General features: G+C 38.8%; 1 protein-coding gene across 2 annotated transcripts in view; it reads right to left on the bottom strand.

Annotated features, from left to right (window-relative positions):
• Positions 1 to 17,576, bottom strand: part of LOC106647889 (protein Skeletor, isoforms B/C) — a 59,084-nt gene that overhangs the window by 1,828 nt on the left and 39,680 nt on the right. Inside the window, exons 5-7 of one of the 2 annotated variants that reach the window (XM_089590304.1) lie at positions 1,007 to 1,245; positions 707 to 887; positions 273 to 293 (exon numbers count right to left, since the gene is read on the bottom strand). In XM_089590304.1, the coding sequence (XP_089446430.1) occupies positions 273 to 293; positions 707 to 887; positions 1,007 to 1,245 (441 nt within the window). The remainder of the gene's footprint in view (positions 1 to 272; positions 294 to 706; positions 888 to 1,006; positions 1,246 to 17,576) is intronic. The other variant, XM_089590305.1, reaches the window with a different exon arrangement.

Here is a 17,576-nt window from a genome sequence, read left to right as displayed (position 1 = left end):
TGAGAAGGAAAAAAAAAAAAAAAAAAAAAAACAAGATTTACAATACGATGCATGGACATGACGATTCGAGAGAACAATGTTAACTATCGTGAGACTGAGACGCGTGGACGAGCGAGCGCGAAACACTCAAACAAACACCGATGTATAATTGTTGAAAACAAATGTAAATTAACGCAATGACAAGAAAAGAAAAGAAGCGATCGATCAATAAAATGTATATTTAAACACATCTACAAAATTATTTCCCTTTTGGTGATCTCAAAAATACTCACAGGGACGTACCACCAAGCCGGCTACTCCGTGGGGCATGCAATGAAGAGAATTCGACGTGATATTATCATTATTGTCACACAATGATGTCATGTTTACCATATTATGGTTGCTAGTTATACTCGTGACGTGTATTATCTTTGTGAAACTATGCCCATAGATTATTATTTTACAAGTGCCCCCCTCGTATGGATAATTAATCTACACACAATTGCTCCATATAATATATTATTGTATGGTTGAATGGCAGACTAATGTAAAAATGTAACGGCGAAAAAAGGCACCCTTGGACAATGTAGGCAGCATGTTATACCTATATACAATCCAAGAGGCACAACGTGTTGTTGCAATGGTATGGTATAGAATTGTTGTGTGGATGAAGGAAAAAAAAAAAAAAAAAAAAAAAGGAAAAAAAAGGCAAATGAGCGCAAAGTACCGCGATCTTGGTTTGTCCGAGAGCCGGTGGGACGTCGAGGTCCTTGGGTATGAGCACGTGGCCAAAGTTGTGCTTGTATTGGACGCACCACACGGCCAGGTAGTCGATGTCGTAGACGGTGAGGTTGCCGGGCAACACCACCTCGATGTCCACGCCCTCGTAGCCGTTGAGGGGGCTCGTTCTGCGACACACATGCAATAAAATACTCGCGTTACTCTCGCACACTTGGCTCCGAGTTATGCGCTCGGTGATTGGGAGTTTTTCCCTTTATTGTCTGGACTTATATATGTATATGCTTACTTGTTGACTTCGTTGGGTATCTTCATGCCGTACTGGTTGGGCTCGTTGCCCCTGCCGACCCAAAAGTACGCATCCGGTCCTGCGCCGTCGTAGTGCAAATTGGGTATGTAGAAGGTTTTACTGTCGAGGATCGTGATGTTGTCGCTGCGGAGTCCGTGGGCCAGTCGCTTGAATTCGGGCAGGACTCGTATCGATGGGTAGCTCAGGTTCGACGGGATGAAAATGTGGGCAAAGTTCACCTGTGACACGCGTAAAAACAAAAAAAAAAAAAAGGAATACTTAATCACATATATTTTTTTTTTTTTTTTTTTTTTACTACTTTAGTGTTGCGAGTATATTCATTTGGATGAGGGTGATGAGTTTGCTGGTGCGCGGTTCATTTCGAGAGGAGAGAGGCTGCGATTTTCACCCTCGTCGCTCTCAAGAGCTCGGATCATTTTCTCAGAGTCGGAAATCTAGAGGCTCGAGGGTTTACGTACCGACACGTAATATTATACGTGCACAAACACTATTTTCAACGTTATTTTAAGGAAAATCAAATTTGATTCTAAAAAAAATACCTTTTTTTTAATTTATTTGTTTATTTTTGTTCTTAAAATTTCAGCATGATCCTTTGCTAAAAGCTTAATGCACGATTTTTACTGGAAAAAAAAATTTGCTTAAGTAAACATATAAGTAATGCTGAACGGAATTTTATTCAATTTGAAGGAAAAAAAAATTATTTAAATGATTTCTTTCAAACGCTGTACGGTAAACTTTTATACGTAAAATACATTACATTTCTCTGACAAAAAAAACATTATTTTTTTTTCATATTTTATTGCCAATGTGGTAATGAATAAAAAGTTTTCTCAGGCAAAAAAATGCACTTTATTCAGGAAACAATGGTTTTTTCTTCAAGTTAAAAAAAATCCACGAAAAATAATTATACCCAAGTCTGCAGGTGACAAACTCTCACCAAAAAAGGGGGAAACCGAGCATCAGAGTTTAATTCTTGTGTACATTACACGTCGTGTAAGTACTTTTTCAAAGTTGGCAAGAAAAAAAAAAAATAAAATAAAATATCTCAAGTCGAAAGCCAAAAATTAACAGCCCCACGAAAATCTCCCTCTCCCGCGTCGGCACTGCCAGCCAAAGCCCCTTTTCGACTTAATAAACTCTAATCCGTAATTTATAGGATCCCTCCCGGCAACAAAAAACGATCCAATAATACTCACTGTGTACAGAGAGAACTGTACTTGTACACGAGGACCGACTGCGTGCGCCCCCAGATAGCGATATCGCTTCGAGAGAAACAAACTTCCCTAAGCACCCTCTCCTACCCCTGTGCCATCATTATCTCCTCATTAGGGCCGAAAGACGCATCAAAATCAGAAATTCCGAATGGAGCACAAATTAGAACGTACATATTCGTTAACGACTTGACGTAAATCATCGACTTATACATTAATTTCGTTTCGAGTACAAGGCGTCGATCATCAACGACAAACTGCGGATATAAGTGAAATTTTCGAACTGACGTACAGCGACAATATCTGTAGACATAACTTATCGGAATTTTTAACTTTCGTATAGTGAGTAATTGATAATATTGTACTCGGAACAAAGTTATTATATTTTTATGAATGTTTGATGAACCGAAAGACTTTAACAACAAATTAAAAACTTTTCTCATAATACCCATGGACCTCTGCACGTCGTACTTGAGGCAGTCGGTAATTTTCGTCGCCAACAATAATTATCATAGCGTTCCTCGAGAAGACGTGCTTTTTCCCTCCCCTGGACCCTCCAAACACCGTCTCTTACGGTGGGAGCGAAATTTCGCGGTAACCAGCGTTAATCAGAGTTCACTTAAAAGCTCGTCAATCATGCACCATATCAGCCAACCCTTTTCCTCTTTCTTGAAAAGTACAGGAGATAAGTTTCGCCAGAGTCGCGTAAAAAAAAAAAGTAAGCTGAAACTGATCGATTGTATCAATTTCCGGTGATGCATCATCGTACACCGATCCCCAAACAAAATGATCCATTAGAAGAAAAAAAAAAAAAGGATCGATCCAATGCAACTATACCGATCGAGACGATGAAATCGGATATGGTATGTGTATTGTACATCAAAACACGGCAGTCGAGCGGGTCGTTTGGTTAAGTTTCACCGGGTGTGCACAGGAGGAGTATATATATAGCAGCCACAATAAATCGTTTCATTCGATCCCCGGCAGTGTCCCTATCTCCCTTCGGCAGGCCACAAGATTCTCCAAAGGGAGCGTCAATCCGCGTGTACAATGTATATATACCTTTGATGTGTCTATATGTACCACCCGTACAGAGCGCCATCACCTATACCAACCGCCCTTTCGCTGATTTCCCTTTTCTATAATATAACGTAGGGGGGATGCGTGTCCACCACCAGCCCGGGGGATTTGGAATTTTGAGCTGAAGCCTAATGGGTTATTTCTCGTGAATGTTCCCCTCCCACCCACCTCCACCTGTTGGGGGATCCGATTAACAGTGATTTTTTTTGGCTGTGACGATTCAGCGAATTACCTCGGTGCAAAGATCCACCCTGTCCAAGTGGAAAATAATACAATAGGTATCCTACAACGAGTTTTCCAACCATCAATTTTTATGGTTTCTAAATCCGATCTCCCTCCTCCGCTGGCTGTTGCATTACAAAAGTATACGTATTATATAAATTTGCGATCCCTTTGGCTAACTGCTGCCAAGCAGATAAACCGCCTTCGGATAATTGACTGCTTTGATCTGACAATATTTTTCGTAGCTGTGTACCCGTTACTCCCCTCTTCCCCCCCACCGCACCCTCCTGTACGCGTGTATATACACATATACTATACAACTAAGCCCGTAAAGTCTTTGGCTTATCTCTGCCTGTGCGAGGCTACCGTTAGGTATAGGTAGATGGGTTGTTTGAAGGATACCCGGGGCGAGGTTGCTGCACGAGTGTTTATAGACATAGTGAAATTTATTACGTTAATTAGTTTTTTTTTTTTTTTTTTAAGAGTACTCTCTTTGGTGTATATTTTCATTGGAGGGCCAAAACGTGACCATTTTCAATTTGTGTCTATAATTTAGATGAAAAAAAGAAAAAAACAATTGAGGGGATGGAAAAAACGAGGTCCAAGTTAAATGAAAGGAAGAGCAAAAGAAACGACGGTGAAAAGGCGTCTCAATCAGTGTGCGAAAAGCGAGCAGCGAGATGGGTACACCCGACAAACGACAGATAAGATCTCGAGGGACAATAATACCCGAGGCAAAAGCGAGGGAAGCTTGGGGGTATACGGTGGGCGTGCGCGTATAATATAGTACACACACGCCAGCACAGCCTGAGGGGGGCACACGAGGGGCGAAAAATAATAACCAGAGCCCTTATCGATAGGCAGGATCCCGTCCTTATACCCGTTCTGCTGCTTATCTGTGTACTGCAGTTAGAAATCGAGACGTCAACGTACTGCCTCGTTACGTGTACTTTGGGGGACAGCTTCGGAAAGATATGGCTCTTTTACGCTATACTCTCCTCCTCAGCTTTTTTTTTTTTTTTTCATGCCTTGGCACCCTTAATTGGCTGAATTCTATTGTATGGCGCATAAATATAAGAATAATAATCATTCAATTTTTTTTGTTCAGGATATTTTGTTGCGAACTCAAGGTCCAGTATTACATGTAGCAAAACTTACTTTTCGTTTTGTTGTAACCAAAGTTAATATCGAGAAATTTTCTATTACCATGCACGCGGGAGCTTAAATGAAACCACACATCACGGAGAAGCTTTTCGCATTATAATATATATAAGCCTCCTGGACGTCAATACGTACGAATCATGTACAAGATATAAAATATTGAATTGTATTTATTTTGTCATTGGTACAGGTATACATTAGTTACTTTACTGTGCTGTTTTAATATCTCGATAAAATTGATTAACTACTACCTACGTCTTGGAAAGAGTTTTTTTTTTTTTTTAATTCTTTTTGAACGTAGGTGCAACTGTTCATGTCGACGAAGCTGATCCACTTGTGATGTTCGAGACAATCGTTCATTTCGATGGAGTGCCATTCGAGTTCGGCTTTATTCCCCGTTGACATCTTCTTGAGGTGGGTTATGTCAAAGTCGATATAATTGTTCTCAAGCGCTACGAGCTTTACGTTGCACGTCTTTCTGGTGCCGTTTACCATCTTTACGTTGAACCGACAATATGCCATGGCCCACACATTATACGAGAAGCAAGTCACGCGTGTCGAGCTTTGATCCACGTTTTGGGTATTTATCCCTCTTACTGAATGTAAAAATCATAAACCTAGAACATCTGGAACAAGTCTGGACATCGCTTGCCTGCCCCAAGGCGCACAATAGACCGACGGCCACGAGGATTTTTGTTGAAAACAGCATTTTTCCTGTTGTGTCTTAGTCCTGATAGGTAACTCTACTGAAAAAGTTATCAAGTAATACAAACAATTCTGTTATTGAAATTTAAATGCTGAATGATTCGAGAAAAAAAAGATCGAAACTAATGTTTAGAAGAAACATAAAATTGTTTGAGGATTTTTCTTCAATAGATGATGAAAGAAAAAGTGGCTTACTTATACTTACTTTGTTTGCACCCAACACTTGACGAACATCGACTGTTTGAAAAAATACTCGACCGTCTTTTATATTAGTGGCAAAAAACTACGTGACTTGTGTTGAGCTAGTGTCAATTTACGATTGGCTCCCACGCCAACGTACAACTCCCACTCTATCTTTGGTAGTACAGTACTTAATTACTGGAGTATCTATTTTATTGTTGATGTATTTTTTTTTAGATATAAAATAATATAGTTTTCAAAACAAAGTATAGTTTAGGAATGCAGATAAGAGAGTTGCAGTTTCTTTTTCGAATAAGGTCATGTGCAGGGCATGCACATTTTTTTATGACTTTTATTTCAATAAATTAGAGAGCGATCGTATTTTAGTTGGTGACCACGGGGTCTCTGACTGATGTCACCATTGGCATCATGCACAGTTAGTCTTTGACGAGTGTATGGCACCGTCCCATAAATACATAGGTAGTAAGTGCATGTACTCCATATGATGGTCATTGCATTGTGATGAAAAAAAAATCTTCAAAACGATGCGACATTTGGATAAGAGGATTAATAAAACTATGAAAATTACGACTCAAGCTATCTCAAACGAAATCCTACTGTGATTTATTAGTTGTAAATGTTCATTCATTCTCGTATGATTTTTACACTTTTTCAATTAATATATAGTTAAAAAAAAAAAAAAATGGCTTTTTGCTGAATTATAGTATCATAACTGTTCATCACCCAGTATATTTATTATTTTACATGTAAAAATGTGGTGACTTGTCTTTTTGAAGAAAAGTTACGATTTCAAATTGCACACAAATTAGAACACTCCAGCTGACGACGTGATAAAAACACAACAATTTTTTTTCTTCAAAGTACACCACGTCATTAATGACTAACTCACGAAACGTAAAAATTTCGAAAATATCTAAATAGATATCCACCCAATACATAATTGACATGTGCCACTTTCTAAAAAAAAGTCTAATTAATTCTCGTACTAATCATAAAAAAAAAATCTCACGCGTGAGCGTGTCTACACGGGTATACACGTAATTTAAAGGCGTCCCAGGAATTTCTTCATTCGCTTCCATTTCACGGTAGATTCACCTTGACTCCTCGGTTGAACCTTTGGACTTTAACTAAAGAGAAAAAGAAAAATAAATGGGTCATGGGACCCACGGTAAGAACGAAGTTCTTTAAACATGAGATGAGTATAGACACAATTTCTCAGGTAACAAGGGGGTCGCCAGACCCACAGAAAGAACGAAGCTCTGTAAACGTTAGTACTGCATTCATGTTGTTTACTAAAACAAAAACTTGAAAAACGAATAAAACAAAAAAAAAAAAAAAAAAAAATAGTTTACTACTGACGATGGTTTAACTTCGTGAGTACTGTATTTATGCACGACATTCTCACGAAGTTCAACCATCGTGAGTAGTAAACTATTTTTTTTTTTTTTTTTTTTTGTTTTATTCGTTTTTCAAGTTTTTGTTTTAGTAAACAACATGAATGCAGTACTAACGTTTACAGAGCTTCGTTCTTTCTGTGGGTCTGGCGACCCCCTTGTTACCTGAGAAATTGTGTCTATACTCATCTCATGTTTAAAGAACTTCGTTCTTACCGTGGGTCCCATGACCCATTTATCCCCCCTGGTTTGTTGTTTTTTTTTTTTTAGTTTTTTTTTTTTTTTTTTCTTTATTTCTTGTTTTTTTTTTTTTTTACTTCTTTTTGTTTTTTTCATATCTCATTTCTTGTTTTTTTTTTTTCTTTATTTCTTGTTTTTTTTTTTTTTTACTTCTTTTTGTTTTTTTCATATCTCATTTCTTGTTTTTTCATATTTAATTTCATTACTTTTTTTTTTTCATTCTTTTCTATTTCCTTTATTTCATTTCTTTTTTTATTTTTCTATTCAATCTTATATTTGTCATTCCCTTTTTTTGTTTTTGTCATTTCTCGTTTTTTTTCATATTTCATTTCATTTCATTTCATGTCATTATTTTTTAATATCACATTTTATTTGTTCATATTTCAGTTCATTTCATTATTTTTTTATTCATTTTTTATTTCATTACATTTCATTATTTTTTAATATAACATTTTATTTGTTCATATTTCATTTCATTTCATTATTTTTTTTTTTTCATTTTTCATTTTATTTCATTTCATTATTTTATAAAATAACACTTTATCAGTTTGAAAAAAATTGTTTTTTATTTCCTTTATGACATTGTTTTTTTGTTTATTTAATTTTTTTTTTTTTGTATTTCATTTTGTATGTCATTTTTTTTTCATTTCATTGTATTTCTGTTTCAATTTATTTTATATATAAATTATTCATATAATCATTTACTGACATTTTGCCATTATTTGTTTATGAAATGCCAAATAAGCGCCCTTAACAACCATTAAAATAATATGTAACGCGAAATATACATATCTAATGATCTTACATAATTTATTTATTCTTATTGATGTAATAAATTACTATGTTTATATGATTATGTGACATTGTGACATAATTAGTTAGTCGAATTCAAAATCTTAAAAACCGTTGATACGTTGTGCAACTCTATCGTATATGTTTATTTTAATAATTTATATATAAAATAAAAATAATTTATTTATAACAGTAATTATTAGCATTACTGTAATGCCAAAAAAAACCTCAGGTTTAATAAAAATCGGTCGGTATTTTATGCATCAAATGCATAAAATACAAATATTTAATGCGTTATAACGCGTCTTATTATGTTTAATCTACATAACCATATTTATGCTAATTTTTTTTTTTTTTTTTTTTTTTTTTTTTTTTTTTTTTAGAATTGTAGAGGAAAAAATTCAAAGTCCAAAAAAAAAAATTATTGTTTGAAAAAATTGAAATTTGTTTGAATATTCGGTGCTTGGCAGTGGGAAGGGGAACGGTGGGTAAAGGTGTGGAGAAGAGTAAGAGGGCACGGTTGGCAGATATAGATATATAGTGGGGAGAGGGGAAGTGTGTAGAGAACACTTGGTGAGGGGGGACGGGGTGAGGGGAAAAACTTGAGAGGAAAAAAGATTTCTGATTCAAAAAAAAAAAAATCTGTCGGTTTTAAAATTCCAGCCCCCCGAGTAACGCGACATAAAGAACTTCGTTCTAAAAAAAAAAAACGGGAGGAAAAGGAGAAAAAGCGTCCTCCGGACACTTTAAGTAGGTGATAAATTAAATGAGCCGTCGTCTTGGGCGGCCCTCCTCTGCCTAATCTCAAGACTTCTTTTTCATCCTCTATCTCACGTTCCTAATGTCCTATACATTCACCCCCCCCTCGAACCCTCTGCAGTCTATTCGCTCGCGGAATTTAATTGAACTTTTTTTTTCTCCCGCGCGGCCTTGACTGTATATAGGTGAAACTCTATATATGTGGATATAGTCCACGTCGGATCTTCTACTCTTTGCTAATTGTCAATATCCACTACTAACGCATGACCTCTACTTTTTTTTTTTTTTTTTTTCAAATTGATGCCTAACGTAATTTTTTTTATACGTGTAGAAAAAGAAAAAAGTTTTCTCATGTTTCGTTTAGCTTTCAAATATTTACGCCTATATAATTATATATACGTGTGTGTAACACATCACTTGCAGCTCGACAGTTGAAATCGACGTGCTTTTTTATTACTTCCAAGTGGATTTGCTGGAATTAAATTAGTAAGTCTATGGGTGTTGAGGCTCCTCTGCTCTACCTAAATACGTACAGGTAAGTACACAGGATTGTTGGGATATAAGTATCGGAGGGAGGGAGCTCTCTCTGTCATGTTTAATCGTTCATTGTCATGAGAAACTGTTTGGATGTTGTTAAACTGCTTTATTTCTACTGAATACGTTTAAATATTTTTTTTTTTTTTTTTTTTTTACTCGAGAGAATCTCTATTTTTGCCCGATAAAATCTCTATGAAATGTCACCTCTTACTCATTCTTCGGGACACTCGTTTCACCTCTCAATAGGTGTACCCATTTAACGTCACCCTCGCGCCATCGGGATACCAATCGCTGAAACTAGCCACGCTGGAAACAAAAAGTTTTTCGAATGGAAAAAATTATCACTAGTGGCTTCACCTTTGGACTCGCTACGGTTGTCAACCAAAAAAAAAAAAAAAAAAAAAAAAAATCCCATAATGGAAGATGGCGCAGCGAGCAAACTCGAGGTCTACCATCGCGAGGTCCCTCGTATATTTTACACACACCCACACACACACACGGAGAGAAGGGATGAAACAGAGAGAGAAAGTGGGTGGATAGTCAGAGGAGGAAGAGGCAAACGAGAGAGAGAGAGAGACAAAACTTGGCCGGCCGGCTTGCGGTGGGTGAAAGCTCAGCAGTGCCCAAGGGGGGCGGGTACCCTCGCAAGCTCGCTCGTCCAATCGGCGTCTCTTTCTTCCCTCTCTCTCTCTCTCTCTCTCTCTCTCCAGTTATCGTTACGGTTAAAAATCAACCTTCCTCCCCCCCCACTGAAAACGCAGTTGGCGTCCGTACCCATATACATATACATCGCACGTTATAATATTATACGTACGTATGGTTCCGTGGCGAAAGGAACTGGTATATACGATTGCAACTTTGGCCCAATTTGGCTTAGCTTGGCCACATCTCTCGTTTCTTTTAACCCTTGCATCCAGCAAATGTATAAAGGGTCGGTCGCGCGTCGAAAGTTTGCCTGGCCGGAGAATCGGGGGACCATCATCTGCTTTCAATTTTCGCGATTTCCCACGGCGACGCTTAATTAAGAGCCTGCCTCTGACCAAAGTTGCTTCGCAGGTACATACATATATGTGTATACACGGGAGGAATCGTAAATTTGTTTCAACCGTAAGGGAAGCTGGGGGAACTCGATGGATACGGAGCCCGTCTGACTACTCGGGTACTCTTACTACTTGCTCGCTCGCTCGATTGTACATATATATATGTCCGTCGATGAAAAATCGCAACCGACAAGATCAGCGATACAAAACTCCACTGTACAACTTTTACTTCGTAAATTGCGTCGTTATATTATATATACGCCGGCAACACATTAAGGGTCCAGTCGCATCGGTTAACAGTGCTGCGTATAGTATCGATCTTTTTCTCTCTTTCCGAGAGGACTCCTCCAGCAATAACAGCTCTCGGCTTGTCATTTGTCGCTATACGTGTATAGGTGTATAAAAATCAGTTATTTTCAAATGGAACATTTAACTACGAGCTTCCAAAGTCCATGGGGTGTATGACCACTCCGACGCCTTACACAGGGTGCGTGCCTCCGTCGCTTATCTTTTGTTTGTTCATCGAAAGGAAAGGCTCGTTAAAATTCATCGCCCTTGAATTCGATATGTTTTGTTTTGAGGAGAGGAAAAAAAGGGATATTTCAGAGGGAGTTCATTAGTCATTATTTTGCAAAGTTGGTAACTGTATACGCGCAACATCCATATACCATCAGCAATGTCGACACGGTGGGTATATATGTATATGTAGAGAGAGGCTTAATCCCCAGGGGCGTGGACCATGTCAAAATGGCGACTCTGACTTTGAACTGTGGGTATAACTCGCGACGCTGAAACTTTGTTCAATGTGAACTTTCAACCTGGGATTACGTGAACGTACTTTTCCTCTTTTTTTTTTTTTTTTTTTTTTTTAGTTCCCCTTTTCAATGAAAATAAAAACGAAAAAAAAATACGAAATTCATTATAAACCCGTTAAATGAAAATTAAGATTTTTTTTTTTCGCTCGATCGATCCTCGTGGATGGGCAAGTTTCGATCTTTATTGCGTCGTGATACGTTAAAACTAAGTATAATGGTTTAAAGAAGGAAAAAAAAACGAAAGCTGCAATTTGCAGCTACTCCAGTGAGTCTGAAAAAAAAAAAAAAAAAAAAAACGATTCAGTATATCGACCCTTCCCCCGTTTTTTTTTTTTTTTTTGATAGGCATTGGCAAATGTATCTACACCATATACGTTAAACCTCTGCCTCCACATCGATATTCATGTACATACGGTGTACAGCGGTGCGAGCGTAAACAGACACACTTGGCATCGGGACCGTATAGGGTAAAAATGGCGTGATTCACGTGCGGGAATGGCGCGTATTTCTGGAATCCCGAGCATCCACCTGCAGTTGTATTGTATCATGCTGCTTCTCTTATTTGTACATACGTCGGCATGATATTATATTATTCTCCAATAAAATGAAACGTTGCACGCGTATAAGCTACATTCGGACGAAACTTTTTTACTAGTCCTAGCATTTTTTTTTTTTATTATTTATAAAGTTCGTCTGTTTTCATTGCTTTTGAGATTTTTTTAATACATTGGGGAGGCGAGAAAATTGTGGAATAAAAAGCGCGCAGACATTCCTTGTGGTGCGGATCGTTTATCATGATTTGTACAATTTTTGATGTTACGTTTAAAAAACCTCTTGCCCCCCAAAGCTAATTGCTTCGATTTTCGGGCCAGTTGGGAGTTTTTGTTATTGTTTCGCAAACAGTGCTCCATTTTGCGAATTTTGCACTTTCCCTTAACTAATATCACATAAAAAAAAAAAAAAAAAAAAAAAAACAATCTCAAGTTGCCCCGCTCAGCTCACAAATCACGAGCCCCAACCTCGCGAGCTCAGCAAAACCGCGTATAGGTGTACATGCGCGCTCATACAACAATGATCGCGAAAATATCATACGCAGCCTCCCTCCGCGTCCCCCAGCGTGTGCTCTCACGTGCATGAAAAAAGATATTATACCGAAAACGAGAGGAGCTAACGAAAGAAAGAAAAAGTGGGAGGTAGGTAATACCTCCCCACACGTATAAAAACATCTACAATGTGGTGGTATCGCCCTCCTCCGCTATACGTGTATAAGTATTATAACATCGCGACGAGGTCGAGGACGACGTCCCGGGCGCAGCGGCATCATCGACCCGCCGTACACACCTCCGCGCGCGCAAGCGCATATGGCTGCTGTCTGTGCTCTCTTACTCCGGATAGCTGTGTTGTACATGTCACCTACGTAGATAGTATTCTATATAATAGTAGAAATGTAGGTGGTATATGTATATGCGCGAAAGGGTTGACTTTTCTGAGTTTGAGTTTGCGTTGCGAGTACTATAGGTATAGGTGCCCACAAACCCACCCGTGTGGGCATGGTGTAAGAGTACACATGGTATATCATTATTATACTAACGCGTATGGGTGGAGGGAAGCTTTTCGAGAAGAGCTTTTTCCGGTGGGCGAAGGATGCGCCGACGCTTTGACTTTTCGCTAATGATATCGGACCCGGGTCGAGTGTCTTTTGCAAGGATTACAATAAATTTACAAATTGAAAAACAAAAAAAAAACTCAGAGGTCTTCCAAATAAAAACACCGGGTCATTTTTTTTCCGTGACTAATTTCTCGTGGGTCGCAATTTAGATAAGTACAATATTCATAGGTACATCTAACTTATTATCTCTGTGCGTCATTTCGAAATCTTCACTTATCCGCAGTTAGTCATCGATGACTAATCGCACTCAAGAAACATAACTCTATTTTTATCAAGTCGTTCGTTGATAAGTTCTAAATTGTGTTCCATTCGAAATTTTCACTTTTTTCTAAAAAGACCATTCACCCATCGGACCCTCTTTAGAGATTGAGCTATTTTGTTATGTTTCATTTGTGTTCGAAGCAATTTTTTTGATTTTACGTTTTAATTGAGAGAAAAAAAAACAATTGAACACAGATACAATAAGCTACGAATGATTTCGTGTCTCTAACCATAATTTATAACGTAGCAGATCTCGAACTATAACAATTTCAGCACTTTTACTCAGCCATTCCCCGTTACACCGTATAATACCATATTGTTATCGCAAAAACCAGCACTAAATGCACGTGTATATGTGGCATTATCTGCATGAAGACGCGATGGTACTTTGCTTTCCGCACATTTGAACTCTGTCGATGCACTTTTATTACTTTTTTTTACGAAGCATTTACGGACCCACTATCACTGAGCAACCCAATTTTTAGAATCAAAGAAAATTTCTTTATCCTCATTCCGTTCAATATTTTTTTATGAGTAAAAAAATATAAGTCAATTAAAAATAATATTTTATTAAATTAAAATTTTCTTTTTTTAATTACGAATTTCTCATTTAGTTGTACGAAATGTTTTTTTGGATCGACTAAATTTGTTCCAATTAAAAGAAAATATTTAACGGAATGAGGATAAAGAAATTTTCGTTTGAATCTAAGAATTGGGTTGCTCAGTGATATGCTTTTATCATCTGACTTACTCGTTTTTTGAGATTATACTATTTTGATCATTTGACGCGCAGTGTTTAATCATCGGATATCAATGACTATAATATTTCAAGGTTAATATAAAAATTCCGCATTGACAATAACATTTAGTAGTCTATACTCGTGATGTCACATTGTGACAACATCAGGACTGTACCTACAAAAAAGTGGAATTTGTTATACATATATATATTGCCATAGTTTTAACTACACTGAAAAAAAGGCTTTTACCATCAATATATATATATATATATATATATATATATATATATATATATATATATATATATACCACTGACCTTGACTTCCATTCTCCGCTTTCGCTTTTACCACAGTCATAGAAAAAAAAAAAAAAAAACAAAAAAAAAAAAAACGAAAAACCATAGTCGTAAAATTTTATTAGCCTTTCAAACAATGTTACCAGTACACACGTTTTAACAACAATCGTACAGTTTTCCAAAAGTATATTGCTTTGTGACGACGAGGGGTGGGGTTACGGAAAGCAAAAAAATAAGATAGATTCAAGAAGTAGAAGCAAAATGAATTTCAAAAAGCAACCGACATCACCTCGACAAAAGTGTCACGGGATCGAAAGCCGCTCGCTTGCGAAAATTGTATTTTACACGCTCCGAAAAAGCCATGCACCACGGGTTCTGGCACCTCATACATCTCTGCGCGTTGTTCGCTAGTTTATGTATATTACAATGATTGCACGCAAACCAGAGCAGAAGCTGCGAGGCTTTATTACCTCCAGCTCCTCAGGCTGCAGATGTCGTGATTGGGTGGAGGTAAAAGGGGGAGGATGAGCAAGGATGTACAACGAGGTCTCGTCCACTCGACGCCAGTCGCATGCACACGCGCTCACCTAAACGCCGCGCGGCTGTTTAATTGTCTTGGCCTCCTTAGCCCCCGAAGACGGCCACGGGGATTCAGATGCTAATGCACCGTTGTACAGGAATAAAATACACGTATACACCAAGATACGGAGAATAGGAGCCCATTTTTGTCAACAATGGGACGATACTCCCTCTTCGAAGCGACTAAGGTTGAAAAAAACCACAAACGAGCCCTGACCCTTCTAGTGCAAATACGCTCTGTACATGTACTTGGGTGGTTTTTATATTTCCTTCCTTGCGTACACCACGTGCACGAACAGGTATATAAATGCACGGCTCAAGTATCGAAAAAAAAAAAAAGGAAAAAAAAATGTGTGTAAGTATAGAGTCGCTCGATGGTGGTACACTTCCACGCGCCTAACAATGCAGGATCAAGAAGACAGTCATCGCTGGCCGATCGACGATTATATTATGTGCACGCGATAACGTGCGTGAAAAAGTCAAAAGTCACGTATTCGTCCATAGATTATATTTTACGGTATTTGTTGGACCCATGAGGTGACATCAGCTATCGAGTGGAAAAAAGAATTCCAACATCATTTTTTTTTTTTTTTTTTTTTTTTTGTACGATTTAGTTAGAAGTAGTCCACCTAATGATTAGATTTTAGATGGTGTATTTTTTTTTTTAAGGAGAGAAGCATTTTGATTTTATCACATGTAATCCTTATGATCGTCGATCGGCCAGTGAAGACTGTATTCTTTATCAATTATTCGGCACGCGGAAGTGGACTATTATTAGCACCATCGGGCGATTTTCTAAACGTTTTTTTTTTTTCCATATTTGAGCGTATTAGCACCAAGTCAAGATTTTAAGACAACAAAATAAAAGTTTCTTATTTGTTTGGAATAAATATTCATATAAAAATTCATCGGTCAACTTTACAGCCAAGCACCTTTGATAACCGGATTCAGCGCACCAAAATGTATTGAAAAAAAAACCTTGGTGCAGCCATAGACCCAAACCCTCCCGGGCCAAAACCCTCACGTCAGCGACTACAAACAATGTGGGTATATACGAACGTCTAAACGCCAAGCTCTCCCGATCCTCGAAAAGAAAAAAAAAAGAGTGCCAAAAAGAGAGAAAGAAGGATCCAAGGAGAGAAAGGAAAAGATGGGGAAAAAAAAACCCAAAAGCAACCGAGCAGGGCGGAGAGCAAATCGCGAGTAAACCGATCAGAATCCCGTTCCATTTGCAATTGAAAGATATCATCGCCATCATCATCGCGATCCCCTTCCATACAACCATCGAAGAATCGCGCGGATAAAAATCAAGGCTTCCTCTTCGACGGGGGGAAGAAAAGGAGAAAAGGAAGAAAAAAAAAAAAAATGCCAAATCCTATCGGGGAAGGAGGGATCGATTCATCCGCGCATTCTTATACAGGGTGTATACATGGGGGAGCAGTCCATTGAGCCGTGGTTTGATATCTCTTCCAAGATAGGAATATCTTTGGAGGTGGTTCTCGCGTCTTCTCGAACGGGGCATTGCTGAGGAAGGAGGGCGAGCAGCCAAACAATGAGAAGGTAGATTATACACGTGTACACATCCCTTGAGAGAGTAGAGGGGACGATTCTTTTCAACCCGATAATCACTTTAATGTACTGTTGGAGCCACTTCTTTGTGGAAGAATTCTGAAATTGTGGATTATTCTGAAAACCAGTAACCCCCATGACCCCATCTTCTACTACCCAACCAAACCCCCCAACCTCCGTTCCAACTTACAAGTGCAGACCACCCCTTCTGAATCACTAGTACTTGGTCTCCGAAACTAGCCCTCCCTCCCATCCAGGAAAACTTTCATCAGTAGATCATTTTTACTGACACCCTCTTTTACTTTGGTCTCGGGGTATGTTTATCCCAAACCCAAATCATCTTCTATCACCCAACCAAACTCTCAGCTTACCTTACAGCCACTTTTTACCAGTGCATAACCCAATAACCCCCTCCCTATTACCCAGGGCGTCCACGGAGCCTACAACTCCCGACTCGTCCTCAAGCTCGGAGCCAGTAGGCCCCAAGACTCGATGACTCAGCTGACCTTCAAACGCTCTCTGTATACCCATATGGAACATAAATATACATCTGCGTACACGTTTGACGAACATATGATATTCTACCATCACGAATAATGTAAACGCACCTCGTGATTGAAAGATGAATTTTGTCCTTCGAGAAAACTCCCCTCCCCCCTCTAGCCCCGTAATTGAGACTATTGCTCGGTATAAGGACGCAGGAGCTTCAAAGTCCTCGTGGCGTATATCCCTCGAGGGACTGATCCGCTCCGACAATAGGGTGTATACATATGTATATACCAACAGCCAGTGCGAAAACGAAACAGAAAGAGACAATATACTTATCGGAGGGACGGGCGTCGTTTGGCATTGTAAGCTCAGCTCCTCCGACCGACTAACAGCGACCTTATACATCACTACGATTTCTTCAACGCCTCGCTTTGAAATCGCACAGCGAGGGGCATCCCCCCCTGACCCGTACTCGCATGCATTTATATGAACCGTATATACACCGGCGTCTCGTTTCTTTTCACACCGGCCGATCGGCGCGCCTCTTCTTCTGGAAAAAATACACCTATACGTGTACTCGTTGACGCGATGGGCCTTGGTCGTATATAGCGTCAGGAATGACACAGACGCACTCCGTAAAAACTTGTCGGACATTGAGTTTGAGAGATGGGCTGGATGAAGACGAAAAGCCGATCGGCGCTCTTCGGTCGGTATGATCCATCGTCGATTGGAGAATTGGAGGGGGGGGGGGCGAAAGGATGCCGTGTCGGGGAGAAAGACGCGAGATCC

The sequence above is a fragment of the Copidosoma floridanum genome, unplaced genomic scaffold (genome assembly GCF_036245765.1).
Source record: "Copidosoma floridanum isolate Cflo_tuat_1 unplaced genomic scaffold, Cflo_Japanese_pri ptg000012l, whole genome shotgun sequence".
Classification (NCBI taxonomy): Eukaryota; Metazoa; Arthropoda; class Insecta; order Hymenoptera; family Encyrtidae; genus Copidosoma; species Copidosoma floridanum.
This window is presented reverse-complemented; position numbering and strand designations above follow the sequence as displayed.